At 44.7% G+C, this 27808-nt stretch overlaps 3 protein-coding genes across 6 annotated transcripts; 2 read left to right on the top strand and 1 right to left on the bottom strand.

The window, feature by feature from the left end:
- Nucleotides 1-222: 222 nt before the first annotated feature.
- On the bottom strand, nucleotides 223-3742 carry LOC123188313 (calreticulin). 2 transcript variants are annotated; one of them, XM_044600371.1, is made up of 4 exons: nucleotides 3090-3742; nucleotides 2912-3005; nucleotides 2012-2161; nucleotides 223-487 (listed from the first exon to the last, which is right to left on the bottom strand). In XM_044600371.1, the coding sequence occupies exons 2-4, from the start codon at nucleotides 2961-2963 to the stop codon at nucleotides 375-377; spliced, it is 315 nt and encodes a 104-aa protein (XP_044456306.1). In that variant the 5' UTR covers nucleotides 2964-3005; nucleotides 3090-3742; the 3' UTR covers nucleotides 223-374. The 2 variants fall into 2 exon arrangements, with proteins under 2 accessions (XP_044456306.1, XP_044456298.1); XM_044600363.1 differs by having other exon boundaries at nucleotides 2912-3002; nucleotides 3090-3738.
- Nucleotides 3743-12068: 8326 nt separating this feature from the next.
- LOC123188326 (protein unc-13 homolog) lies at nucleotides 12069-27444 on the top strand. 3 transcript variants are annotated; one of them, XM_044600378.1, is made up of 28 exons: nucleotides 12076-12329; nucleotides 12585-13097; nucleotides 15413-15486; nucleotides 15579-15754; nucleotides 15832-15896; nucleotides 16221-16554; nucleotides 17013-17079; nucleotides 17180-17333; nucleotides 17804-17971; nucleotides 18056-18166; nucleotides 18274-18483; nucleotides 18573-18674; nucleotides 19326-19556; nucleotides 21481-21555; nucleotides 22019-22090; nucleotides 22798-22983; nucleotides 23060-23218; nucleotides 23367-23459; nucleotides 23672-23743; nucleotides 23942-24059; nucleotides 24346-24524; nucleotides 25158-25239; nucleotides 25364-25474; nucleotides 25553-25659; nucleotides 25877-25954; nucleotides 26034-26129; nucleotides 26407-26502; nucleotides 26853-27444. In XM_044600378.1, exons 2-28 carry the CDS (start codon nucleotides 12585-12587, stop codon nucleotides 27021-27023), a joined length of 3900 nt encoding a protein of 1299 aa, XP_044456313.1. In that variant the 5' UTR covers nucleotides 12076-12329; the 3' UTR covers nucleotides 27024-27444. The 3 variants fall into 3 exon arrangements, with proteins under 3 accessions (XP_044456323.1, XP_044456318.1, XP_044456313.1); XM_044600388.1 differs by lacking the exon at nucleotides 12585-13097 and having other exon boundaries at nucleotides 12069-12329; XM_044600383.1 differs by lacking the exons at nucleotides 25877-25954; nucleotides 26034-26129; nucleotides 26407-26502; nucleotides 26853-27444 and having other exon boundaries at nucleotides 12075-12329; nucleotides 25364-25458; nucleotides 25553-25604.
- LOC123188344 (uncharacterized) lies at nucleotides 13133-15486 on the top strand. The gene is made up of 2 exons (XM_044600402.1): nucleotides 13133-14716; nucleotides 14807-15486. The coding sequence occupies exons 1-2, from the start codon at nucleotides 14360-14362 to the stop codon at nucleotides 14876-14878; spliced, it is 429 nt and encodes a 142-aa protein (XP_044456337.1). The 5' UTR covers nucleotides 13133-14359; the 3' UTR covers nucleotides 14879-15486.
- Nucleotides 27445-27808: the final 364 nt, after the last annotated feature.

Raw genomic sequence — 27808 nt, forward strand, 5'->3', positions numbered from 1 at the left:
ACATGGACCAAGCCCAACATTTCGGCCTTTTTATCTTTTTTTCCAAATTATGTTTAACCAAATGAGTCCAGCCCAATATTTTTCAGGCTTTTTCTTTCTTGTCCAATCCACATTCATTTATTTTTGTTTCATTTTTTACCCAAAATATTTGTCCAATATAATTTGATCCTTGGCCTCTTTAAGGTCCAACTCCAGCCCATTTAACGAACATTTTCAAACCAGTTTGAATAACAATATGAATCACCACCAATTAGCTAAATATTACAGAAATATCTCAAAACTCACATTCTACAAATTTCCATCACATCCGTATTTTATACAGATCCAAGCAACCTACAACATTACGTATTCAAGCATTCAGTTGCTGGAATACTCTATAACAGGAATGAATAAATAGAACTATCTAGTGCTTCACAACAAGAAAACATGTAGTCTGCTTCTTCAAGTACTGCTTCTTCCTTAGCAATGACAGGCTGATGCAAAACATCTGGGCATTCAAAAGAGAACAAAAAGTATGTCACTGATATAAGAAATATTACACGAGTACTTTTAAAATAAAAACTAAAGGCACATGAGATGGAAACAAGTAATTTGAGATGGAAAGTTAGCCAACAGGATTTATATAAAAGATCTTTTTGCAGTACAATTATCTTATGTACATATGAATGACACCCAAGTAATTTGAGATGGAAACAAGTACATCTAGCAATCTAACATGTATAGTGGCACCAGCAAAAGAGCAAGACACGGAAGAATTTTAGCTTTACATAATGTTTACAAGAACAGGACCCTGATACAGGATTTAGCTTGTCCTCAACACTGTTAACAAGGTACTTTTAAAGTAGCTATGTGCATCAGCCTCACCAAGTCTTATCATGAATTGGTTGCTTTTAAAAACTATACTATATTTCTGGACAGCAAACTAAATAGACGGCTGCTCTCAAACCGTACATCCAAACAAAGCAAATAAGTACTCTACGGAAACCTTAGAACATGCTTTACAACTCATATGTAGAGGCCAACTTGAAATTATGAGCATAACGAACTCGTTTTTCAGTTAGAAGCTCGCTGCCCAAAACTGTCAGGTAGTGCAGTTTTTTAACTGAACCAAATTCAGTTTACACAGAGGTAAGTAAGGAACTACTCAAAAACAGAGGTGCTAACTATGTTTACACAGAAAAACGAGTATGGTGTCTATTTGCCAAACTTGCAGCAGCTAAGAATTCATTCCCCATAGAGAAAATGAACTGACTGAGACTATGATATGATTGTCAGCGGCCTACGTTTACGGTATCCTATTAACACAGCATAAAGAAAAGAGAGCATGTCCCGTCGTCATTAGATTGAATTTCTACTAGTACACAGTGCTAGAATCAGTATAACCTATGGAGTGACAAGCACTATAACCATACAAATAAAGTACTTTATCCCATACCTATATGCATAACACCGACGGAATAACAGCAGTATAAACAGTAGTATAGAAACTTAAACACTAGCATCACCTACTTATTAGTGACCAAGGAATTAATCCACAGTTGGTAGAGCAAAACAAAATCACAAGCACTACTAGCAGTAGCACGTGTAGCAGTAGATCACAGTCACTACATCCAGCATCACCAATCTTATTATATGCAAACAATCTTATTTTATTTGTTTATATTACTAAAACAAAGGTGTATGAGGTCAGATCAAGAACACTATTATTAAAACAGACGTCTTCCTTTATGTGAAGAAGTCTGCTCACTTCATTAATTAGTAGTAATCATTCCATGCTTATCAACCGTGTGCGTGTGCTTGATCATGGTCTGGAGATTACACGCATAGAGGAATAGAATCCTAAACACAATAGCATCAAACAGCGGTGGGTGCTCAACCCATTTACCATACACAAGCAACACTTAAACAATAGCATGTGCATATATAACTTGTGTCACATTAGGGGGTTCAGAATGTACTCAGTATATTCTAATAAATATAACATGACCGAATTTCTTCTGGTCAACATCACCTCCGAGCAACTTGATGTAACCACCACCGCAGACAAGCTTTTGCTCATGCTTCACCGTGAACTGCAGCACGAGTGTCTTCTCCTTGTTGCTGAACTCAGGGTACTCCGCCGAGATGGCATAGAACCTGTAGTCCTCTGAGGTTTGGATACCTACATCAAGATTCAAGAATCAAGGTTTCATTAGTAAATCATAAGAAAGAAAATCTCAAGTTAAGTTTTCCTGAATCAACTAAACTTCAATGTGTAGGTACTACCAAGTACCAACAACTTAAATGGCTAAGTTCCAGGCTTTGGTTCTACATGTCTACAGTTCTATATTTACCAACCCAATATGCCCAGTTTCCCACAGACCGATTCACAGTTTTTATAGCTTACAGGTTAAGCCTATGGAATCAAAGGAAATACACATTCTGGAATGCTAGGTACATGTTGGGTCAGCACTACAATGTTTCACACTTATTTTGCACACAAAAACATAGGACGTTTGTTGTACTCGATTAGGAAATAGTCACAATGGAGGGGTGAATAATTTCAACCTGCAGAAATAGTACTAACTATACTAGTCAGGGGCGAATTTGACAAGAGAAAGCATAGTAGTATCAAACTGAAACACCACACCACAAGAAGATGCATTACAACCAATTACTCCCATCCGTGGAACAAATTGCAAAAATAATTGACTCTGTTTGTGGCTATTTAACTAAGAAGTTGTTTGAACATGCTTGTTACAAGTAATCCAAAATTCAAGATTTTGTTATTGAATAAAGGGTAGACAGTTTACATAAATTTCAGCCAACCTATCCTCTACAACAGCAAAAGTAGGAGTTGTACTCCAAATCAAAGTGAAGCACATCAGGAGCTGCAAGACAGAGAAAGATAGTAGAAGAGGGGAGAGAGAACCTCCACGGCGTCGGCTGCAAGCAGTGCAGGGTTGCCTGAGCAGAACCTCCATGACATGGCCTTGGTTGGTGCTTCCCCACCCGCTCCTCTACTGCTACAAAAGAAGATAATTCAAGACAGGAGATTAGAGAGGGAAGTGAGAGATAGGAGGAAGGAGGGGGGAGGGGGATGAACTCACCGAACATGGCGGATCCAGCCGAGTAGAGGACGCAGCGGAACGAGGCAAGCTCGGCTCGGTGCTGCGCGGTGGCGGGAGACGCCGGGGCTCGACAGAATCAGGCGGCATACATGGAGCAGTCGCGAAGAACGAGGAGGTCGTGTGCACGCGAGAGTGGATGGTGGTCGGCGGCGTGGTACGAGGTGGTGGACGGGGGCGGCGAGAGTGGATGGCGGCAGCAGGTGGGTGGGGATGCGGACGCGGATCTAGGTAGTGGAGGGCAGGAGCCACTTGAGGGCGGGGAGGTGTGGGGAGTCGATGCAGGGGGGCGGCCATGGTGCGAGGGGCGGCGGCGACAGCGTCTATGTTTTTCGCGAGCTGTGTGGGCGTTGGAGGGAGGCAGCAAAGGAGGTGGAGGAGGAGCGGTGGTGGAAGGGGGAGACACCGCCCGGGGAGGTGAAGACCGTGCTGCTCCCGCTGCGCTGCCGCCCGTAGACTGGGCTCCCCGCCCGCAGACGGTTCATGGCGGGCTCGCCGGAGCAGGGAGCGATATGGGTAGAGGACGGCGGCGGATTGGATTGGGCTACGTGGGGGTAGGGATAGGGGCGGCGGCGGATTGAGATCTGAGGGAGGAAGAGGGTTAGGGTTGGAGAGAGGGTTAGGGTGAGAGGATGAGGCCGTGAGGGTGCCGTCCGATCCGGAAATATCCGACGGTGTATGATGCGTGATCCGCGTGAGAAGCCTATGCACCAATCAAAACGCAGTAAAAGCTTTGATAATCTTATGACCATCTCAATTGGTCAAAAATACATTTTTCATTTCAGTTTTGTTGTAAAGAACCTACCAACTCTTTGTTGCAAAATTGATCCTACCAACTCAAAGTACTCCCTCCGTTCCAAAATATAGCGCGTCCTCGGTTTCCGTGCTTCAACTTTGACCATTAATTTAATCAACGAGACCGACTGCGGCGGGCGAAAAAATTATACCAATGAATTCGTATTCAAAAAAAGTTTTTAATTATATAATTTTTGATCCCGCCGCAGTCGGTCTCGTGGGTTAAATTTATGGTCAAAGTTGAACCTCGAAAAGCGTGGGCGCGCTATATTTTGGAACGGAGGGAGTATCTATTTCATCACAGGAACACAAAAATTTTCGCAAGATTTCACACCTATTTAAGAACGTTCATATCGACAAATTTGACCACATTTATCAATAGCCTCTTATTTCGGGTAAACAATCGACATATTAGCCTCATGTTGTATGTTTAAATGACCCAATATTGTGTTCATATGTGTATCTTGGGACGACAAACAATGTTGATTTGAGGGGTTTTTATTTTCTTTACACAAAAAATCATTTTTCAATTTTTGGAGTGCCAATAATCGGGTTTTTTGTGAAGGCCCTATCATATATTTATTGCAAAATTGAACAAAATTATTTTTCTAAAATACTACGCCATATTTAATGAACAATTGACCAAATAGTTGGGTCTCAAAAGATTCGAGCCACCTCTCGTGAAAAAGACAAATTTTCGCTGATTCAGCAGGAAGCGGGTTGATTTTGAACTGCAGCCTCCTCATAGTTTGCTCTTTATTTTTTCCAAAAATAATTTCTAGGTACATAAGTATCTATTTTATCAAAGAAACACCAAAAAAATCCAAGATTCAACCACTAGCTAGGAACGGTCATTCCCGCCGTTTTGTCCGCATTTTGAAACGGGCATAAAAAATTCAAAACAAATCCAAAAATTAGGAAACCTTCGCATTCTGTCATTATATGTGGCCAAGTTTCCAGGAAAAATAACAAACTTGTAATACGTCAATTATTTTAAAAAAGTGTTCTCAGAAACGAGCTATCACGTGTGGAGATCAATGGCTTTCAAGCCAAATGATCAATCTTATGGCCACATTCATGGCATAGTTTGTTTAAATGATCTCATATTGTGCACAAGGGTGCATATTGAAATGGCAAATAATGTTGCCTAAGGAAGTTTTCATTTTCTTTGAACGAAAAAACCATTTTTCATTTTTCGAGTGCCCAAAAGGAGGTTTTTTTGTGAAGGACCTCCCAAATAATTGTTGCAAAATTGGACCAAATCAATTTTATAAAATACTAGGACATATTTAATTCACAACTGACAAAATGGTTGGGTGTAAAAAGTTTTGATCCACCTCTCATGAAAAAGACAAATTTCCGCCGATTCAGTTGGAAGCGGGTCAAACTTGAACTGTAGCTGCCTTGTAGTTTGCTCTTTATTTTTTCCAAAAATCATTTCTAGGTACATAAGTATCTATTTTATCAGAGAAACACCAAAAAAGTTCAATATTCAACCACTAGCTAGGAACGGTCATTCCCGCCGTTTTGACCGCATTTTAAAACGGGCATAAAAAATTCAAAAAAAATCAAAAAATTGGGAAACCTTCACATTATGTCATTATATGTGGCCAAGTTCCTAGGAAAAATAGCAAACTTGTAATACGGCAATTATTTTAAAAAAATGTTCTCAGAAATGAGTCATCATGCGTGAAGATTCATGGCTTTCAAGCCAAATAATCAATCTTATGGCCATATTTTTGGCATAGTTTGTTCAAATGATCTCATATTGTGCACAAGGGTGCATATTGGAATTTCAAACAATGTTGCCTAAGGGAGTTTTCATTTTCTTTGCACAGAAAATACATTTTCCATTTTCTGAGTGTCCGAAATGAGTTTTTTTGTGAAGGACCCACCATATATTTGTTGCAAAAATGAACCAAATCAATTTTATAAAATACTAGGACATATTTAATGCACAATTGACAAAATGGTTGGGTGTCAAAAGTTTTGATCCACCTCTGGTGAAAAAGACAAATTCCCGCCGATTTAGTAGGAAGCGGGTCAAATTTGAACTGCAGCTGCCACTACACCACAACACTTAATTGGGGGCAATTAACTGCCGGGAGAAGTATGTGAATAAGGGCAAATGATCAGCCGGGAAACTTGTTACTGACGGTAGAAGTACTTCAGGGCAGAAAAACTGCCGGTAGGACTTGGCGAATAAGGGCATAGAAACTGCCGGCAATGGTGTCCACATTGAAGGGCGCACTATCTGCCGGGACAAGTAAACATGGCCCATTTACTGCCGGGACAAGTAACCATGGCCCATGACGCGAGACCGAAATAAATGTGCACGGGGTGGCGAGAACGGCGCACCCCATGGGGCAAAATACCCAAGCCAGGGCTGCTGGCCGCGACCACCGGAGGAGTCACCGCGACCGCCGCCGTTACGGCCACCACGGCAACCGCGCCCGCAACCACCATGACCACGATGCATGTTGAGCTGTCTGCCGCCGCGACCACCGCCGCCGTTGGGCGCACGGTCGCCGCCACGCTCCTAATGATCGCCACTGGCGATCACCACGGTCACCCCCGCGATCATCCCCACGCCCGCCAGCACCGCCTTGGATGTTGACGGCGAGCACCTGCGAGCCGGTGGCGTGGCGCGCTTGTCGAGCGCGAGTTCGGCAAGGTCTAGGCTGGAGCGCACCTGGACGAACGGCGGTAGGGGCTGGGTGGCCTACAGGATGGTGGCCTGCATGGCAAACTTGTCGCCGAGGCCGTGGATCATTTGAAGTGTCAGGGTGCTGTCGTCAACAGCGTCGTCGATGTCGGCGAGCGCAGAGGCGAGGTGCTGAAGTTGGCGGAAGTAGTCGTGGATGGATTTGTCGCCATGGACGCAGGCCCGGAACTCCTGGCTCAGATGGAGTCGCCGCGCCGACTTGATTATTGAAGAAGTATTCATGGAGCCGTGACCAGATCAAGTACGCCGAGGACTCCGGCGGTGCGACAATGTCGAGGAGCTCCCCCTCGACAGTGGCCAGAAACCAGAGCACGGCCGTGTTGTCCACATCGCGCCAATCAGGATCAGCAAGCCGGGAGTCCGGCCCCTTCTAGACGTGGTCCTGGGCGTGATGGCGGGCGAGGAGGAAGCCGATGACCTTGCGCCAGCGGTTGAAGTTGGCGCCCAGATCGACCTTGAACTGGATGTAGTTGCTGATGTTGATGTCGTGGATCGAGGAGACGGTGGAGGAGGCGCCGGCAGTGGGGAGGGACGTGAGGGGCAGCGCACCGGCGTCAGTTGGAGCAACAAGAGGAAGAGAACCGACACGGGAGGGGTCTCCCGTGACCTGGGCGTGGGGACGAGTGGGAGACGCGACCGACGCGCCTCCACTGTTGGCAGCCAGCTCAGCGGCCCGTTCGGCGGCGAGGTCATCGCTGGTGACGGAGCCGACGGGGGAGGACACGGGAGTGGCGCTGGAGGAAGCCATGGGAGAGGAGGGTGAGAGAACTCAGCTCTTTTTTTGCTGCCTCCTTAGGGGATACAAGTAGTAGTATATGTTCAGACCCACAGACCACGCACACCACACGCACACACGCCACACTCACACACCCTGCTGGGAGCCTAAACTAGACCTACAACCTATATCCAGAGCGCCCGGTACAGGATTTCTATGTCGTCATGAGGCTCACATGCGCGGAGGGAGACTTCTTATTAGCGGAACACTGTTCCTATGAACAGTACCGCCGAGCACTGTTCTTATGAACAGTGCTCCGGTGAGACACCCGAAATTCGTCCCTACTTGGGATCGAACCCGGGCGGTAGGGCTGGCTGGCACCGCCGAGCTCAGCCACCAAGCTACGGCTCAGTCCTCGGGAAAACTCAGCTCTGATTACCAAGAAGAATAGTGTTCGTTGTGTTGATTCAGTTACAGTTCACGTACATATACACAGAGAGTCCCCTACATGCACGACACGATCAGCTAGAGATGCGAAGGACTAGGAACGCACCTTGAAGACTAGGACTGCTAAGAGCATCTCCAGCCACGCCCCCAACAGGCCCTCTCCAGGCGTTTTCTCCGCGCCGGCGCCCAAATCGGCCCAGCCGCGCCCCTAGGAGCCTGTTTTTCGCCTGTTTGGGCCGAAACTGGCGCCGACGGACCCAGGCCGAACCCGGCGCGCTGGGGGCGCCCGGGGGCGAGGCGAGCGGTTTTGGCACGAAAGAGCCGTGGGCTCGCCGAGTCAGCGACACGCGCCTCGTCTTCCCCCAGAACGCCTCGGTTTCCCGCAGGGAATCAATGGCAAGGTTGCCGCCGGTCAGCCTTGCCATTGATTCCTCATCACGGGCGGCGCGACGACGCCTCCCCTCCCGCCACACGTACACACGGCACACGCGTACACACTGCGCGGCGGGGCTATAAAACCAGCGCCTCCCCCTCGCCGCTGGCCACACCAGTCCTAGCCCAAACCAGTCGCCGAGCTCTGCCTTCCTCCCCGTCCGCCGGCGTTCCCCCCCTTCCCAGCGATGGCCGAACGCTTCCCTGGCGACGCGGCGACGGCCAACGGCTTCAGCCGCCGCTCGCTCCACGAGTGGGATGCGTACCTCTTGTTCGAGGCCAACATCCCGGCACCATCAGACATGCGTGCCGGGCCGACGGGGTGGAGGCTCAGCAACGGGGGCGTTCCCATCCCCCTGGTGCCCGACGTCGACGCGCGCCCCGCTATCTTCGCCGCTGAGGTGGACTGCGTGCGGGCGTCCCTGACGGAGGAGCATCGTGCCCCCCAGTACGCCACCGCAACCAGCGGCTGGCGTCCACCAACGGGGCGCCGGTGGTGGGCGGCGTCAAGAATAGCGATGGGCGCCGCGTATGGTCGAGCGCCCCCGACCGCTCGCTCCACGAGGTGCTCAAACACCTCGAGGGCGGCAACGACCCACCGCTGGCATACCCTGCCGCGGCGGCCGCCCAGGTCACCCGCCGGAGCGCCGGGCAATGGATGCCCAGGAGGTTCGGCTCCTCCTCGTCTTCCTCCTCTCGGTCCTCCTCCCGCTCATCCTCCCATTCATCCTCCCATTCCTCTGGCTCACCGGCGATGTTCGGCGTGAAGGCCGACCCCGCCGCGGAGACGCCGCTCGGCCGGCGCACCCGCAGCGCCGACATCGTCATCATCGAGGGCGATAGGCGCGCCTCCTCCTCGGCTCCTCCGCGCTACGTCAAGCCAAAGACGGAGCCGGGGCTCGCCGCTGTCAAGACGGAGCCGGGGCTTCCCGTCGTGAAGACGGAGCCCGGGCTCATCGATGGCGTCAAGGAGGAGGAGCTCGACGACGCGGCGGCCCTCAAATGGGCGCCTGAAGACTGGGCACGCACGGAGCTGGAGCGTTAGTGCCTCGCCTACGCGAGGTTCGAAGCTCGACGCCGTGGCCGGGACGAGGGAGGTGTCGTCGTCCTCGACGACAGCGACGACGACGCGCCGCCGCCAATGGTCCACCAGGGCGACGCCGGGCAGGGGTCCAGCAGGGGCGTCAAGAAGGAGAAGGCCGCCGCCGACGACGAGGATGGCGGCGACGTCGGCGATTTCTCCCCGCTCATCGACTTCTTCGCCCCTTAGTTGTTTTTTTATAACTTATGTAGCGTCGAACATGTCGAATATATGTCAAGTTTGCCGAATTTTAGCCAAACGTTTTGTCCAATTTGCCGAACTTTGCCCAATTCCATTTTAAAAAAATTGCGTCTGGGGCGACCCTGGGGCGAGCGGGCCGCTCGCCCCCACGCCAAGTTTAGCGCCGGCTCGCCCCCAGGCGGCGATTTTCCGTGCCCCCTGGGGAGCAACGGTTGGAGATGCTCAGAGCATCTCCAGCCGTTCGGCCCCCCAGGACGCATAAAAATCGCCCCCTGGGGGCGAGCCGGCGATACAATCGGCGCTGGGGCCGGTTTCGCGCCCAGTCGTCGCCACCGAAATTGGCCCACTTTTCAGCCTCGTTTCGGCGAATAAAGGGCCCATATGGGCGACAATAGGCCCATATTCGGCGTGGTTCGCCGTTGTTCGGCGTTCAATTATGCACATAAATTTTTTATCACATATTTCATCACAGAAATATCAAATACTTCAACAAAATAGTATAACAACAAATAGTTCAATACAAATTATATAGTTCAACAAATAAAAACTCATATTTCATCACACGTCGCGCCCGGTGTCGCCCTTGAGCCTCCATAGATGCTCTATCAGATCTTGCTGCAGTTGATGATGCACCTGTGGGTCTTGGATCTCCTGACGCATACTAAGATAGGCAGTCCAGGTTGCCTGTAGCTGGTGATCAACTTCGGCTAGAGGACCCTGCCTGTAGTATGGTTCAGTATCAAACACTGTGTCTTCTTGCTCGCTCTCGATGATCATGTTGTGCAAGATGACACAGCAAGTCATAATCTCCCATATTTGATCTTTCGACCAGGTCTGAGCGAGATACCGGACAACAGCAAATCGAGATTGGAGCACACCAAATGCCCGCTCGACATCCTTCCTGCAAGCCTCCTGAACCTTCGCAAACCAGGCGTTCTTGCCTCCTGGCACAGGGTTTATGATTGTCTTCACAAATGTCGACCATCTCGGATAGATGCCATCAGCTAGATAGTACCCCTTGTTGTAGTGTCGCCCATTGATCTCGAAGTTCACCGGAAGAGAATGACCTTCAACAAGCTTGGCAAAGACAAGAGAGCACTGCAGCACGTTGATGTCATTGTGAGTTCCTGGCATACCAAAGTAGGAGTGCCAAATCCAGAGGTCCTGTGTGGCCACCACCTCAAGTACCACACTGCAACCGCCTTTGGTGCCTTTGTACATCCCCTGCCAAGCAAATGGGCAATTCTTCCATTTCCAATGCATGCAGTCGATGCTTCCAAGCATCCCAGGAAATCCTCTTGCTGCATTCTGTGCTAGGATCCGAATAGTGTCTTCCACATTGGGTGTTCTCAAGTATTGCGGTCCAAACACTGCCACCACTGCCCGACAGAACTTGTAGAAACACTCTATGCTGGTGGACTCGGCCATGCGCCCATAGTCGTCGAGTGAATCACCAGGAGCTCCGTATGCAAGCATCCTCATCGCCGTCGTGCACTTCTGGATGGAGGTGAATCCAAGGGCCCCAGTGCAATCCATCTTGCACTTGAAGTAGTTGTTGAACTCCCAGATGGAATTCACAATCCCGAGGAAGAGCTTTCAGCTCATCCGATAACGGCGTCGAAATGTTTTCTCGCCGTAAAGTGGAACATCGGCTAAGTAGTCAGAGTAGAGCATGCAGTAGCCTTCGAGACGACGCCGGTTCTTTGCTTTCACCCGCCCCGGTGCCGAGCCACCTCGCCGCGGCTTTTCATTGCTCGCCAGCAGCTGGGCGAGGGCGGCGAGCACCATGAGATGCTCTTCTTCCTGGACGTCGGCCTCGGCTTCCTCCTCCAGCAGCGCGGCGAGCGCTTCCTCGTCATCCGAGTCCATCGCCGAGGCAGGCAAATCGCCGAACACCTTGCGCCCGGTGGGCGTGTCCCCGCCGCTAAACTGCCCCTCCGCGGCCGGAAACACCCAGCTGCTGTTGGAGGGGCTGCCGCGGCGAAGCTCTACTGTTTTTCCGGCGTGGAATGGCTATCTAGTGGTGAAAGGCGGCGGGCGGCGCCGGGATAAAGCTACTGGCAGCCGAGGGCGCGGGGGGTGGGAGGCAAATCGGGGAAGAAAACCTTGACTTTTTCCCTGACGGCGTGGGCCAGCCGCGCTTTTCCCTTGCGCCGGAGCCCCCAACTGCCCCCCAGTACGCCGGGTTCGGCCTGTGACCGCCGGACAAAAAGAAGTCCCGAGCCGGCGTTTTTCGGCGTCCTGGGGGCACGACTGGACCGTTTTTTCGGCGCCGACGCGGCAAAAACGCTTAGGGAGGGCCTGTTGGGGACGCGGCTGGAGATGCTCTAAGAGTGTATTTGGCAGCATGCATGAAGAGTATATAGGCCCAAAAATTCCCTATCCGACCCACTTTTCTTTGTTTGGTAGAGTGCATGGGCTCCCTTGAGCATAGTCGAACGGATGCAAAAAAGGCCCTCAGCATAGCTGAGTCCAAGCACCCCACACACGCCTGCCGGGTCGAGCGAGGCTGAGACCGCACAGGGAAAAAATTCTCCCCCCGACCCACTTTCCTCGAACGACCACCCCTCCCCCTTCCCTCGCGCGACCCCCTCCCCCCTCCCCTCGCCCGAGCCCTCCTGACCTAGCCGCCAGCGACCGCCCGCTAGCTACCCCGCCGCCAGTCCCCTTCCTTCTTCAACCTCTCCGCCGCCCTGCTGAAGGTGTCTACCTCGCCGCCGATCCGCCGCTGCGCCTGGCCGGGCCTACACTCGCCGCCGGCCCGCCCCTGCTCCTGGCCGGCCTCAACTCGCCGCCGCCGCCGGAGTAGACCCTGACACGGGAGAGGTAGCAGATCCGCCCCCTCCTTCCCTTCCTCCGCCTTCCTCTTCTCTTCCTTCCCCTACCCCTGTCCTTCCTGCCTCGGATCGGGATCTTGAACAGGGAACAGCCCTTGTTGTTGTACAGAGAAGATAGAGCAAAATATGCTTAATTGGAATATGATACTTTGATTTTATTTACTGTCTATCTTCTGTACAGAGAGAGCCTACTATGGTTAAGACAAAAATTTATGCATATGATACTTTGTTTGTATTGTCATAGATGGATGAATTGGCAAGAAAACGAAGGCAACTAATTGTGAGAGGAGCCGGTCTAGTGGCTGGATTGTATGCTTACATGATGGTCATGTTTAGAAGATCTAGGCAACAAACACCGAGGATAACCGTGGGCAGCATGGCCGATCGTGCCATATCTAGAGAGTCAAATTTGAGATACATTTATCACTCTAGTGACATAAATTGTTCAAATCAACTCAGAATGAGAAAAGCTCCGTTTTTCCGTTTGTGTGCTATATTTAGAGAGAGAAATTTGTTGTTGGATAGCATTCATACTTCTATTGAGGAACAAGTTGCCATGTTTCTTCTAATAGTTGGCCATAACCAAAGGTATAGGACACTACAACCTATCTTTAGAAGATCTATCGAAGTCATTAGTAGGTATTTTAAGGCAGTGCTTTATGCTGTTGGGGAGTTGAGAGATGAGATGATTCAGCCTCCCTCCAACCATTGCCATCGTAAAATACAAGAAAGCACCCGCTTCAATCCATATTTCAAGGTAATTTTTGAACCTCGTCACATATAATAATTCAACATTCCATAGATAAGTCAAGTGCATAGAACTCATAGTTCAACATTCTATAGAGCACTACTAGAACTTAACAGTTATACAACCCATAGTTACTGTCTTGGTTGTCAAAAGAGCTAATTCATACAACCCATAGTTACTGTTTTGGTTGCATATCTGGTGTAATGGAGGCTCGCACATGTTTACCATCAATAGCTCCAATATAATCCTATTTGGTGAAAACAAAAACCCAAAAATTAGGATCTAAACAAATTCATGCCTACAATGACAAAATGTAGTTGTCACATGGTCTCATACCTTAAAGTATGGATCCCACCGGTAGTTTCCTTCTATTTTGGTTTGGGTCTCCAATGAAGGCTTCCTAATAAGGTCATCTCTAAGCTCGCCAATAGCATGGAGTACCCTTTGGAAGTAACGGCTCACAACTTCACCGGATCTACCAAAACTGGCGCCAATTACCCTATTTCCAATGTTGTACCCAACGGTGTGCAAGAACATTGCTACTTGTTGCTCAATAGTCAAATGTATTGTGTCCTTTAGCAAGTTGCGATCCCTAAAGAGTTAACAAAACCTAAAGAAAGGTACTCTCCGAAGTCTAAGCATGTTCACGCAAGTTGTGTCATTCTTCCATATTTTGTTGTCAAAATACTCTCTTCTCATCCTATCTCTCTCATCAATTGGGGCATACGTAATTGCTTCTCTCCTTTTTCTTTTTCTGGATTGAACAACCAATGTTATCATGTTGATAAACCATTGTGCCGCAGCCGCATAAATTAACATCTTTGCCTTTCTGTCCATCTACAATGTAGTATAGGATTCAGCTATAATATGCAGTACAGGGTTTAGAGATAAAATATGCAGTATATGATTTACAGCTAAAATATGTTATCTTTTGTCTCGCTGTCCATCTACGTGTGAACAAGAATTCAATAGCACACCGTATGTGTACAAATGGCCAACTACTTAGAACCAAAACCAACATTCTTTTTCCACTGCCAAACATTTTACTAAAGAACAGAATAAGATTTAGGGGAGAAATAACCAGATTGTAGTTGTGCTGCTGCTGCTAGATGTACTGACGGTGGCCTTCAACTTTCCTGTGCCAGAAAATTAAATCAATCAGCGAACTACACATGAGCAGAGACCACGCATCACCAGCCCCTGCACGCACGGAACACTAGCACACATCTAGCACACGCAGCCGTGCGCACGCGGGCGAGCCGTTCAGACCCATGCAGGCAGCCGTGCGCACGCATCAGTCACCGGGCGCCCGCGCCTCCTCAAGCCCCCAGTCGCCGGTCTTGAGAACCAGCTGCGCCGCCGCCAGGCTTGAGATCCAGCCGCGTGCGCGCCTCCTGAGGCCCCCAGCTGCCGTCGGCCTTGAGATCCAGCCGCGCCGCCGCCTCAAACCCTTGCTCGCATCGCCCGGGGACACCCTTCGCAATGGTAGATCCGGTGAAGTTGTGAGCCGTTACTTCCAAAGGGTACTCCATGCTATTGGCGAGCTTAGAGATGACCTTATTAGGAAGCCTTCATTGGAGACCCAAACCAAAATAGAAGGAAACTACCGGTGGGATCCATACTTTAAGGTATGAGACCATGTGACAACTACATTTTGTCATTGTAGGCATGAATTTGTTTAGATCCTAATTTTTGGGTTTTTGTTTTTCACCAAATAGGATTATGTTGGAGCTATTGATGGTAAACATGTGCGAGCCTCCATTACACCAGATATGCAACCAAAACAGTAACTATGGGTTGTATGAATTAGCTCTTTTGACAACCAAGACAGTAACTATGGGTTGTATAACTGTTAAGTTCTAGTAGTGCTCTATAGAATGTTGAACTATGAGTTCTATGCACTTGACTTATCTATGGAATGTTGAATTATTATATGTGACGAGGTTCAAAAATTCTACTATTGTTTTGTTTTGGTTTGCTGTGAAAAAGTTAAGATTTTCGAAATTATGACTGCACATACTGTATTTTCCTTTCCATTGAAAAAGTGCAAATTATGAGGGTAATCTCACCACCTAAAATAAAAACGGTTACCACAACCCTTATCCTTCATTTGTCCCTCGAACCAAACACTTCAATGGCTATCCTCAGCCACTTTTCATCCTTTAAGTCAAACAAAACATGTGATAACCCCACCTTTCCGACCAAACAAAAAAAAGGGCTATCCCTAGCCACCTGGTTGGGGATACCCACAACCACCCTAGCATGTCTCTCAAACCAAACACATCCTTAGTTTACAATGGATTTTTGTTTTGTTTTGTTTGCAGGTTCATTGCGCCAGTGGCAAGCAGTTGATAGTCCATCCTCAGATTTTTGTCTCCCTTGCACGCAATATGGACGAGTAATGATCGCTTCAGAACATGCATCCTTCCATTCATAGGCGACGTTAAGCTTGTGTTGTAAACTAAGTTCACCATGTTTCAACTTGACCAGAGAAAATCCTGTTGAGCTGCTACAACGTTATCGCCGTGATCGCCATGTGTTGCTCAATTACATCCTTTCTGGTAACTTGATCAAGAAAGTTGTAATGCCGCCTGGTGCTATCTCTCTGGATGACGTGGATATTGATCAAGTCAGTGTTGATTATGTCCTCAATTGCGCTAAGAAAGGTGAAGTAGTTGTAGCCTCATTCAAGTATCTCACTTTGTCTCCTTATAGTTGTACTGATGATCCTTTGATGTTGTAGGGGATCCACTTGACCTTGGAGATGCCATCCGGCTTTATCATGACAGCCTTGATTACCCATATGTCGTGAGTTTATACTTAAGGTTTCTTTATGTATTGTATTTTTTTTCTTCTAAAAATTACCATTTGACAAAGGAGAAACAATATGATTTAGGAATTTCAAACATTCATGATACTGCCGCCTGTCTTACTTTACTAATCATTCTGCTGAATGCCCATGGATACCAAACGGCTCCTCATATGTGCATTTTTATATAATCTTCCCAATTTCAGTGTTGAAATTTTCACATTGGGCTACATGCTTGGTTCATTTGTTTTGCAGACCATGATCAGAGTCATTAAAATTCATTGCCCATTGAGTTTTCATATGCCTGAACTTTGTTTTTTCAGGATAACACTGGAGATGTCGAAGGGTTCTATTTACTTACAAGACCTGAATATTCTGGATCAGCACCAACAAGAGAACCACCCCCTGTCCCTGCCACTGCACCATTACCAGTTGTGGTACCACCACCAGTTGTTGAACAACCACAAATTGCTGTGCCATCATCAGTTGCAAACTTACCAAAATCATTATCATTGGACTCTCCCACCGAGGAATTAACCATAGATGACATTGAAGACTTTGAGGATGATGAAGGTGAATTCGATAGTCGAAGGGCTTCTAGGAGGCATCAAACTGATGCCAACGATATATCCTTGCGCTTACCATTATTTGAAACAGGTAATAGTTATTAATTGTCAACTATAAGTATTGCATGCCTCATAATAGATTAAACTAGACTAGCCATGCCTTATGTTCTGATACAATAATTATCATGCTATTGCTACTACAGACAATTTCGATGATCTTCTATCTGTCCCTTTTGCCTTTACATGCATTTTGTTGGTTGTCTCCTCATAACTTGCCAGTGATGCACTATTGCTTTCTTTAGTTTATTGAATCACGTGAAGGTGTTCACTTTCTTTATTGGAACAATAACTGGGTTGTCATTATTTGCTTCAGTTACTTCTTAAACATGTTAGTTTGTAGTATTATACTATTTGGATAAAAAAAGTTAAAGGCGTTTGCTTTAGTTAGTGATATAACTAGGCCATCGTTGATCTCTTTGTTTGACTCTGAATTCTGAACTATCGGCTAAAGAAAATTATTGAAAAACAACATCTGTCTTACTCTTCCAGGTATCACAGATGATGATCTTCGTGAAACAGCATATGAAATCCTTGTTGCTGCTGCTGGCGCTTCAGGGTAGGCCTGTGCAGTTCACTGTGTCGAGCATAGTGTTTTAATTAGAAGATAGCAGTTTCCAAGATTATCATAGTACTTAACCTATTTCTACTGCTTATAGGGGCCTTATAGTTCCAAAGAAAGAAAAGAAGAAAGAGAAGAGACACAGATTAATGAGGAAACTTGGCCGTAGTAAGAGTGAAAGTGCTGAATCGCAAACTCACCGGCAACCAGGTTTAGTTGGCCTGCTTGAAATCTTGAGAGCCCAACTTGAGGTGACTTGTCTTACCTCTGTTCCTGGTTAATAAATTGAAAGACAAAATTGCGCCTTTGTGTTTTCTGTTGTTCTGTACTATATATTTATTTCCCTCACTTGAAGTTGTATTTGTACATTTCAACATTAGTAGCTTGCAAATCTCTTGTGCTGTTTGAAACTGCATATAGTACAGCTCGTTGAGTTTAAGGTTACTGTTCCTTTTTTATATTTTTGTGAACAACCAAATCTAATATTTTTGTGAACAACCAAATCTAATATTTTTGTGAACAACCAAATTATATTTGTACATTTCAACATTAGTAGCTTGCAAATCTCTTGTGCTGTTTGAAACTGCATATATAGTACAACTCGTTGAGTTTAAGGTTACTGTTCCTTTTTATATTTTTGTGAACAACCAAATTTACTAAAGATACTCAGAATGCTAATCTTACATCTGCTTACCTCCTTCACCCCTCTGCTTTTGAATAGATAACGGAGTCCATGGATATTAGGACTAGACAGGGACTACTTAATGCTATGGTGGGTAAAGTCGGAAAACGGATGGACAATCTCTTGATACCACTGGAACTACTGTGCTGTATATCTAGAGCTGAATTTTCTGACATGAAGGCATATCTTCGTTGGCAGAAAAGACAGGTTAGCCATCCATTTGTGCTTTAAGGATTTTGAACCATACCTGCATGACTTAACAATATAAGGTCTGTTTGTGTCTTTGCTTAGCTGAACATGCTGGAGGAGGGCCTAATAAACCATCCTGTTGTTGGATTTGGAGAGTTAGGTCGAAAAGTCAATGAGCTAAGAAATCTTTTCAGAAAGATTGAAGAATCTGAGGTTTTATGCTTTACCCCAGTTAGTTATTATGGTTGATTTATTTATTCAAATAAGCACTATATGAACTATAAACTAAATGGAGGTTACGATGTTGTATTGTTTGCTAGTCGCTATCCCCATCTGCTGCGGAGGTTCAACGTACAGAATGCCTACGTTCACTGAGAGAAGTTGCTACATCTTTCTCTGAAAGGCCTGCTCGTGGCGATCTTACCGGTGAGGTTTGTCATTGGGCTGATGGTTACCATCTGAATGCCGCCTTGTATGAAAAAATGCTTGGCAGTGTTTTTGACACCTTAGATGAGGGAAAACTCACAGAGGCCAGTACTTCAAATCCCTGTTTGCCATTTTCCGCTGTCCACCCCATTGGTTGCAATATTTGTCTCATACTTTTACTTTTATCAACCAGGAGGTGGAAGAAATCCTTGAGCTCCTAAAGTCCACTTGGCGTATACTAGGAATCACAGAGACAATTCATGATACGTGCTATGCATGGGTATTATTCCGACAGGTAAAGCACTAACCGAGAAGAGGCTATCCTTGGTATTTTTTTGACATGTATCCTTCTTGGAGTATTTCGTGCTTATGCTGCGGCTAGCCTTAGATATCTCTACGGCAGCAATCAGATGTGTTTCTGGATTCTGGCATCTTGTTTTATTTTTAAGAATTCTGAGTGAGCCAAAGCAAGGGAGGATCTTCTCATCCTTATCCAGTTTTTAGTGACAGCGCTTCTAGCCTTTTCTCTTCATAATGTCAGTCTGTCAGAGAGTTTTTTGGAAAAAAAAAACCTTAGTGCAAACTCCACTTTTGTCTTCACCATTTTATGGAAATGATGCCTTTTTCCTTAGAGACAGTTATCTGAAAAAAAAACCTTAGTGCAAACTCCCCTTTTGCCTGTACCATTTGTGGAAATGATGCCTTTTCATAATAACACAGTTCAAGTTAAGCCTGTCATAATGTAGGATTATTGTTAAAGTGGTGAATCATATCTAAAACCAGTAACCACTGGGTCTTTAGTTTTTCTTGAGATCAAAAGATGCTCTTGCATAAACCACACTGGACTAAATATGTAGTCCTGTTCAGTAGCATGCTACTAATTTATTAGCTCATGAACCAAGTTACCATCACCATAGTATGATAATTAATGTGTTCTGCAACACAGTTTGTTTTTACAGGTGAGCAAGGACTCCTGAAAGTTGTGATTGAGCATTTGAGGAAGATACCCTTGAAGGAACAGCGTGGTCCACAAGAACGCTTACACTTGAAAAGTCTACGTAGTTCTGTTGATGCCGATGATAGCTGCCAGGACTTTACGTTTTTCCAGTCTTTCCTGTCTCCAGTTCAGAAATGGGTGGACAAGAAATTGAATGATTATCATCTGCACTTCTCAGAGGTTTGTTTTTCTCAATCCTGGTTTGCTGATGTGCACCTAACATGCATGGCAAGTGAACCTCTTTGAAACTTATCCTTTCATTTCAACAAGGAATAGATCTGGGTTTGTTTGCTTTATACAGTAAATATTTACCATGTCAGTGAAGATGAGTAATACAATCATGTACCACTTCGTGCAGGCTATGTCTGATTTGTTATTCACCACCGAATGTTGCAACACATATGCGCATAAGGCAAACCATCATTATTGCTGGTTACTTATCATTTTTTGTTACTGAATGACTGCATGTGCCTTGCTATGATAAAAATTGCAAATTGTATATTCAAGTATCCCATGGAATAGTTCGCAGGCATAGTTTCTCTTGTCAAGCTTGTCATGTTCATCTCTTGTTCTTGTTAGGCTCACGTGTGTTTCATATTTGATCTAACCTGCACATAGATTTGAGCGCATAATTTTCTTCTAGTCCACCATTTTTTTCATTTGCGTTACACACATGCGCGGGTGGTTTTACAGTCCTTCAACCCAGGGCTTGACGGCGGTATGATGCTGTGTTCTGTGTCTCAGATGAATCTTCTTTGATCCGCCACAGTACTCGCGTGTGGGCATCCACTACAAGCCCTACAACTATTGTAGAGGTATAGGAGCCTCATGTTACATGAGTGCACACTTTTGCACCGAACACACATATGTATTTACTTTGATTAAATATCTGGCACACCATGTCGATCCTAGAGGTTGAACCCTGGTGGGTGGGAACTGTTTGAGAGAATTGTATTGTTGTTACTCTTTATAATATTCCTTTTGTCCTAGAATTCCTACTATCTCCTCTCATGTACATGTATGTATTAGACCTAGAGTCCATGGAATAGATTTAGTCATTATTCATATCATGGTATGAAGAGCTGGCTTCTAAGGTTCAATTTTTTCGTTTCACTTGTCTCCTTCAAGATCGATCTGGTTGATTCTCTCTGCTCTGTGTTCTTCTGCATGCCACGAGTGTGCGCAGCCATCATGCCATCTGTACAATGTCGGTTTCTTTTCTGATGGACGCTGCTTTTCACCACGCCATATCTGCCCTCTGTTTCTGCTGAGCTTCCATGCTCCTCTCCCGAGCTCTGCCGCCGCAACCTTCTTCCTCAGGTTGCTGAGCAGGCATTCTGCTCTATTTTCAGAGTGCTCTGTCTGTATGTAGATGCTCTTTAAAAAAATGCCATCTTCTAGTTCTTCATTGGGCAATGTCTCTGTTCCCCTCCGCCTGGTGATCTTTGATAGCATCAATTACCATGGCATGGCCATTCACGCGCACCTTCATATCCAATCAGTGACTGAGATTTTCTTACTGGTAAGGTGCAGTGCCTGCCTTCCTTTCCCTGTCACGCATGTACTCGCATGGTACTGCTGAAGAGAATGATGCTCAGAAAAAGAAGGCTTTTAAGGATGCTCACAAGCATGCACTTGGTCATCATAATGAGGTTATGGAGTCGTGCAATACCCAGTTTGCTGCCTACAAGCCATTGCTTGCTAAGTCCAACTAACCTTCTCCTGGTGAGGCATCATCTTTTCCTGATGCACCATCTTCTCTTCAGTATGCCCTTCACGCTCGTCCCGGTACGCCTATTGACCTCCTTGGTTTTTGCAGGCGTGGGCTCTTGCCGCGCTGACTTTGTTTCTGTGATGTTCTTCATCAGGAATGGCAGCATGCAATGGTAGAGGAGTTTGCTGCCCTTGAACTCACTATTCATAACAGGACCGAACACCCTCACTCCCACCGTGCATGTTGCTATTTCTGTTCTGTTCAGACTACCATTTGGGATCTGCTATCTCTAAGCTAGTGTAGATTCTAGTGGACCTGTTCATCTCTTATTTTTGTTTGTACTGACGATCTTACCTTTTCCCCACATTAAATTTGTCTTTACATCTGCAGGGTCCCAGTATGATGGTTGATATCGTAACAGTAGCAATGCTTACTAGGCGAATCCTTGGTGAAGAAAATGACAAGGTGCTGAAGCTTTACATTCAATCCTTCATTTCTCATCCAACATACCTTTTGTAATCTAAAAGTCGGACCGTCTGCCTGTGGCTAGTGTACGTATGAGCAGTGGCGGACCGTGAGTGAAATCCAAGGAGGGGCCAAAACAGGTAGACAGATTAGAGAGGCCGGGAGATTTATTTTTTTTGGGGGGGGGGACCCTCCTTGGTCCCGCCGATGCTCCGCCAGTGCATATGAGCACCACCGCTTCCAGGCATTTCTTGAGCAGAAGTCACTTGAGTACAAACAAATCTAGTAGTGTTCCTCACAAAATGGTCTCTAACCACCACACTTCTCGTCTTCTAACTTGTGGTAGTATACAGTAGCAACCTTTTGTTCTCAATAGGCGCTGCAGAATGTGGAAAACCAGAGCTTTAGCGTTTGCACATACATACAAATCTGATTTGGCACCGGTTTTGCTTTTCTGCATCAGGCAATGGAGTCACCTGATCGAGACCAGATTGACCGTTACATCACTTCTTCTGTCAAAAGTGCTTTCATGAAGGTGACCTTATTTGCAGCTGTAATTATTCTTTTGTAGTGTAGCTCTAATATTGCTGATTTTCATTCTTTCCTGATGTATTTTTCTCATTTTACCATGAGATGGATATAATAAGATCACTTATTCACCCATGCCTGCTTATGCAGACCTTGAATGTTGGTCCATTATAGTATACATGTATCTTGGATTTGTCGTGTTGTATTTGATCACCTTCACTTCTAGAAATCTATGTTATTGCCACCGTTGGCGAAATTCTTTGCAGTTAGAGGTGTTTGATCACTTTGTATATTTGAATGTGGCATGACCTCTGTTATATTTAGTAGGACTGTATTTTGGTTCTTTGCCCCAAATTTTGTGTATGCTTTTTGGCCTTTTGGTCTAGAGGGTTTGTTCTGGTCTTTTCCTGGTCACTGTATTCCTCAAAAGTCAAAAGTCAGTATGACATGAGGCCTTCTATGCAATATTCATGTTCTACGTGCGTATAAGAGTTTAAGCACGTGGTTTCATCTGCATATCAAAGGATATAAATGCTAGACTCTATATCTTCATATTTTTACTGTTAATTGTAACTTTTTTTCTGGTCAGGTCATTAGTTTTTTAGTGTACTGGAGTGGAAACCCATATAGTGCAATCTGTAGTTGTATAGGTCATGTACTTTTCTAGTTCCATCTATATGTCAACACTATGGATTATTTTTTGTTTTGTTTCAGATTGCACATTTCGTAGAGATTAAAGCAGACACATCACATGAGCATGTTTTAGCATCTCTAGCTGAGGAGACGAAGAAGCTTTTGAAGATAGAGACAAACATTTTTTCCCCAGTTTTGTCAAGATGGCATCCACAGGCAGCAGTTCTTTCCGCTTCCCTTCTCCATAAACTGTATGGAAACAAATTGGTAAGTTATAATAAATAACTATTAAATCCATCACAACCTTGTGAGGCTGCATGCTTACGTTAAGTTGTTGTGGCAGGGACCTTTTCTTGAGCATTCTGAGCATCTTACGGAGGACGTAGTTTCTGTATTTCCGGCAGCTGATTCTTTGGAGCAGTACATAATGTCAGTGATGGCTTCTGTTGTGGGTGACGATGGTTTGGACAGTCTATGTAGACAAAAGCTAGTTCCTTATGAGGTTAGATCTTTTCTTCCTCAACTACAAACAATCACAAAAACGCAAATTGCTTGGGTGTCACTTTGACAATTGACATGCTATGTTCATGCCCCCCCATGGGGCTTCTTGTTATGTTTATCCTGATTTGCTGCCTTTTTGTTTATCTCAGATTGAAAGTAAATCGGGCACGGTTGTTTTACGCTGGGTGAATGGGCAACTGGAGAGAGTTGAAACTTGGGTTAAAAGGGCTGCTGAACAAGAGGTTAGCACATTTCCTTTCGTATATGACTGTTTTTTAGTTTGTGTAAGCATCTTATTTGGTATGCTAGAGCATTTTGTTTTACTGCCACTTGTTACAATATATCCTTTTCCCCTGCCACCTGTCTTTGCTTCCTAACATTACTTTGGTACTCATCGAGTGTTCTTGTAAATTTTCCGCACCATTTTCTCTATGCTAAATTTTATGTTTGGCAGACTTGGGATCCTATATCCCCTCAACAACGCCATGGGGGTTCTATTGTTGAAGTCTATAGAATCATAGAAGAGGTGTTGCTTCTGTCCTCCATTACTTCTTTAATTTTTTGTTCATTAATTTCTCCTTACAGGTTAATATCTAATGTTATTTCTCTTCTATGCCACAATATTTCAAAGTTATGTACATGTCTTAATTGTTTAAAATATATATTTTTGCTTGATAAATGACCTGTATTTGTGAAAGTAATGATCACTTGTGAACTATTGCAGACTGCAGATCAGTTTTTTGCATTCAAGGTTCCTATGCGAATTGGGGAATTAAATAGCTTCTGTCGTGGCATTGACAAGGCATTTCAAATTTATACACAACTTGTTACTCAACCCATAGGTTTGTATCATCACCATTTTCTTTCTCCTTAAGTATGTTTCTGTTTATCTTGCTGGACGTCTATATATTTTTTCTTTCTCCTAAAGTCACATATTATCTTGTTGTAGAGCACAAACCTATAAAATTGTGCTTTAGATAGATGGTCCCTGCTAAATAGTATAGTTGAGATAGTATCTAGTATGGAGAAAAGAAATATCTATCTCATTTGTTTTAACCCGCATGCTTTGGTTTAACCCTCTTTATTTTCTCTAGCTCTTAATTGATAATGGTTTTTGTGTGCTTGCAGTTGACAAAGAAGATTTAGTTCCACCTGTTCCTGTCCTTACTCGATATAAAAAGGAGCTTGGAATCAAAGCTTTCGTAAAAAAGGAAATCCAAGAAGTCAGACCTGTTGATGAGAGAAAATCGAGTGAAATAGTTCAACTTACAATGTCAAAGCTATGTGTGCGGCTTAACAGTCTATATGTGAGTTTGTTACTTACAACTGATGCTGCTATGTTACTTTTATTTAGAACGACTTACCAAGTTCCTGGGCAATTTTTGGTACACAAAGATGTAAATGAGAAGGAAAAAACACATAGCAATTTTCATACAAGATTTATTTTGGAATGGTTGACACTCACGCTGGAGCAGTATTTCCTTAAATTTTTTAGACTTCAGATATGGAGTTGATAATTATGCTGCTAACCTGCTACAGCTTACAGTCACATTAAATATATCTTTTTTAACTGGCTGTATCTTTCACGGTTTCTGGTTTGATGCTGTTCCCTTTTGAATGTAGTTAATATTAAGTTGTTTCATTATTAGTAATATTGGTTATCAGTAATTTTACATGGAATCATTGCAGAAATTTTCTATTAATTGTGCTGATGGCTCTGGACTTGACACAATATTCTAGTATCGAGTCAATAGCTGGTACTGGCTGTTGCCATGATTTACATCAACAGGATCCATGTCATTCTTTCATAATTAACCATGATTTACATCAACAAGACTCATGCCATTCTTTTGATAATTGACGTTCTTGCTATTCGCTTGTTCATTTTGATTACTTTGAGAGTTTCTGAACTGGATGTTTTTTTATTAATATCCAAACAGTATGCTATAAGCCAGCTAGGCAAGTTGGAGGACAGCATAAGTGAGCGGTGGGCTAAAAGGCAAAGTGACAAAATTAACATCAGTAAGTGTGCATTTTAAAAAAAGTAATCAGTTTATCCACATAGATTGCCACTTAATCTGTTTGGTCTTGTCCACATAGATCAAACTAGTTCATTTATATATTCAAAATATTTGGACTGTGTTAGGACGATCAATGAACGGCAAGTCAAAGGGTGTAGTCTCCAATCAGAAGAATCAATTTGATGGCAGTAGAAAAGAAATCAATGCTGCTATTGATCGGGTATGTGAATTTACAGGTAAGAAAAATATGTATGCACACTTACTTGGAAGCTGATAGCTTGTCAATGTTGAAGTTTGCATCTTTTCTTTCGTAGGGTTAAAGGTCATATTTTGGGACCTCCAACAGCCATTCATCGACAATATGTACAAAAACAATGTTTTACAAGCTCGATTGGACACTATTGTCGAAGTGCTTGATTTGGTACGTTCATAAGTTCGCATGCGAGGAAATGGACGGTTTTTATGTCGGAATTTCGGTTTTCGCCAAATGCTAAAGCATATGCTGATACCTCATACTTTGGACAAGCATATTTATTAGCATTTCTTTCTAAAGGTTTCCACTTGTAGTCTAGTTGGTAAGCTACTAAGCTTCTGCCGAACTAATTGGCATTTATTTGATGTCAATGCTCACTCTTTAGGTGCTTGCTCAACTCTGTGACGTCATTGTGGAGCAACTGCGAGATCGTGTGGTTACAGGGCTTCTGCAAGCATCCCTGGTGATAATTTTGGCTGTTGAGATCAGTGAGATGCTGTAAAAAGTTTTGATTATAATTTTGTCGTAATCTCTTTTGGTAGGATGGCTTAGTTCGGGTAATACTAGATGGAGGTCCTACACGCGTCTTCTCTCCGAATGATGCCCCTCTTTTGGAGGAAGATCTTGAAATTCTGAAGGTATATTGTTGTCTGAAGACATCTTGGCTGCTTTTGTATCTGGAACATCTTGCCTTGTCTTTATTATCCGACCAATAAATATATTGTTGCCTTAAGGTATATACAAGGGACATCTTGTGTGTGGCTGTATCATTCTATAACGAACATGCTTATCATGTGTCTGGAACATATATTTAATCTTGCCTTGTTTTTATTGTCCGACCGATAAAATGTTGTCTTAACCCGTGCTGACTACTTGTTTGCTTACCTAAAAAAGTTACCCCTTTTTTTGCCGTAGGAATTCTTCATATCTGGTGGAGATGGGCTGCCTCGTGGAACTGTTGAGAATTTGGTCTCGCGTGTTCGTCCTGTAATAAATCTGATCAAGCAAGAGGTAATTTTGGATTAAATTTCTCATGAACCTTTTGGGGGAATTGGTCAATGCTGATAGAACAAGTGCACCGTTGTTTTTCGAGAAGCACCATCTATAATGAGCTTGCCATATCTCCAGTTATACGCACAATGCTTTAAATGCCTACTAGAGTGAACTTAGTAATTTTTTTTTTGTTCAAACTAGCTACAATTCAATTCTAGAAAATATTCCATAATTGAATCAAAGACTGCTCAGCAGTGTGCCATCGAGTTGTTAAGACTTGGGACTGGGGATGCTGTAGTATAAGAAATTGAGTATCCTTTTGCTGTAAATCATATTTGTAAATGACTAGATGTCATTTCTTATCCTAGACCCGTGTGCTTATTGATGATCTGCGCGAAGTTACTCAAGGGGGCAAAAGCAAATTCGGAAGCGACTCCAAAACCCTGCTGAGGGTCCTGTGCCACAGAAATGATTCAGAGGCATCACACTATGTGAAGAAGCATTTCAAGATACCCAGTTCAGCTCCCCCGAGCACCTGATTTATGGGGAAAATCTGGAAACACCTCAAAGGTACATATAATGGATGGAACGGTGCTCGGCCTTGCAACCTAGGAAGCTTATTTTGTAATAATTGTGCATTATTAGCAGTCGGAGCTAGGGAACCATAGGCTAGTTTTGATTCATGGGCATTGTCTTGATTGATTGCTTCTCCCCAGGAAAGATTTAGATGTCTTACCTTTGTTTCTTTGGGGAGTTTTTAGCTGGATTTTGATGGCGTTTCTGTCTGATGGGAATGTTGGTCTGTTTGCGTGGTTTCAGAAGTGATGCTTACAATTCTGTAGGTGGTTGTTTTATTGTTATGACCAATGTGATTTTTTGCAGTCATTTGTTGTGGTGTGTAATGTTAGTGTGAAGTTTATAAAAATTGGAGAAGGTCCACTTTTGATTTCATGAACTCAACTTGAATCTCCCTCTGATTTGAAGCTCAGCTCTAGGAAATTTGAGTTCATTTTCGTGTAATAACCAAGTTCATCTCGTTTTTCACAAGAATGTAACTTTGACGCAGCGATGGTTACAGAAACCCAAGGATTCGTGAAACAAATATATACTAGTAGTAACGTTGTCATATGTAGTAAATTAGTAACCTCATGAAAAACACAAGAAATAATTTGTGAAAAAACGCACACTAAAGAAAATTTTGCATTATCACATATATATACTGTACATCGTAGTACAAACTGTTTTGCGGTCGAGCAGCCAGTGGCCGTGCAGGTTGTTGGCGTACTAGGCGTAGCCCTTGTGCTTCCCCGTGGCGGCGGCAAGG

This window comes from Triticum aestivum, chromosome 1A (genome assembly GCF_018294505.1).
Source record: "Triticum aestivum cultivar Chinese Spring chromosome 1A, IWGSC CS RefSeq v2.1, whole genome shotgun sequence".
In the NCBI taxonomy this organism is placed as follows: domain Eukaryota; kingdom Viridiplantae; phylum Streptophyta; class Magnoliopsida; order Poales; family Poaceae; genus Triticum; species Triticum aestivum.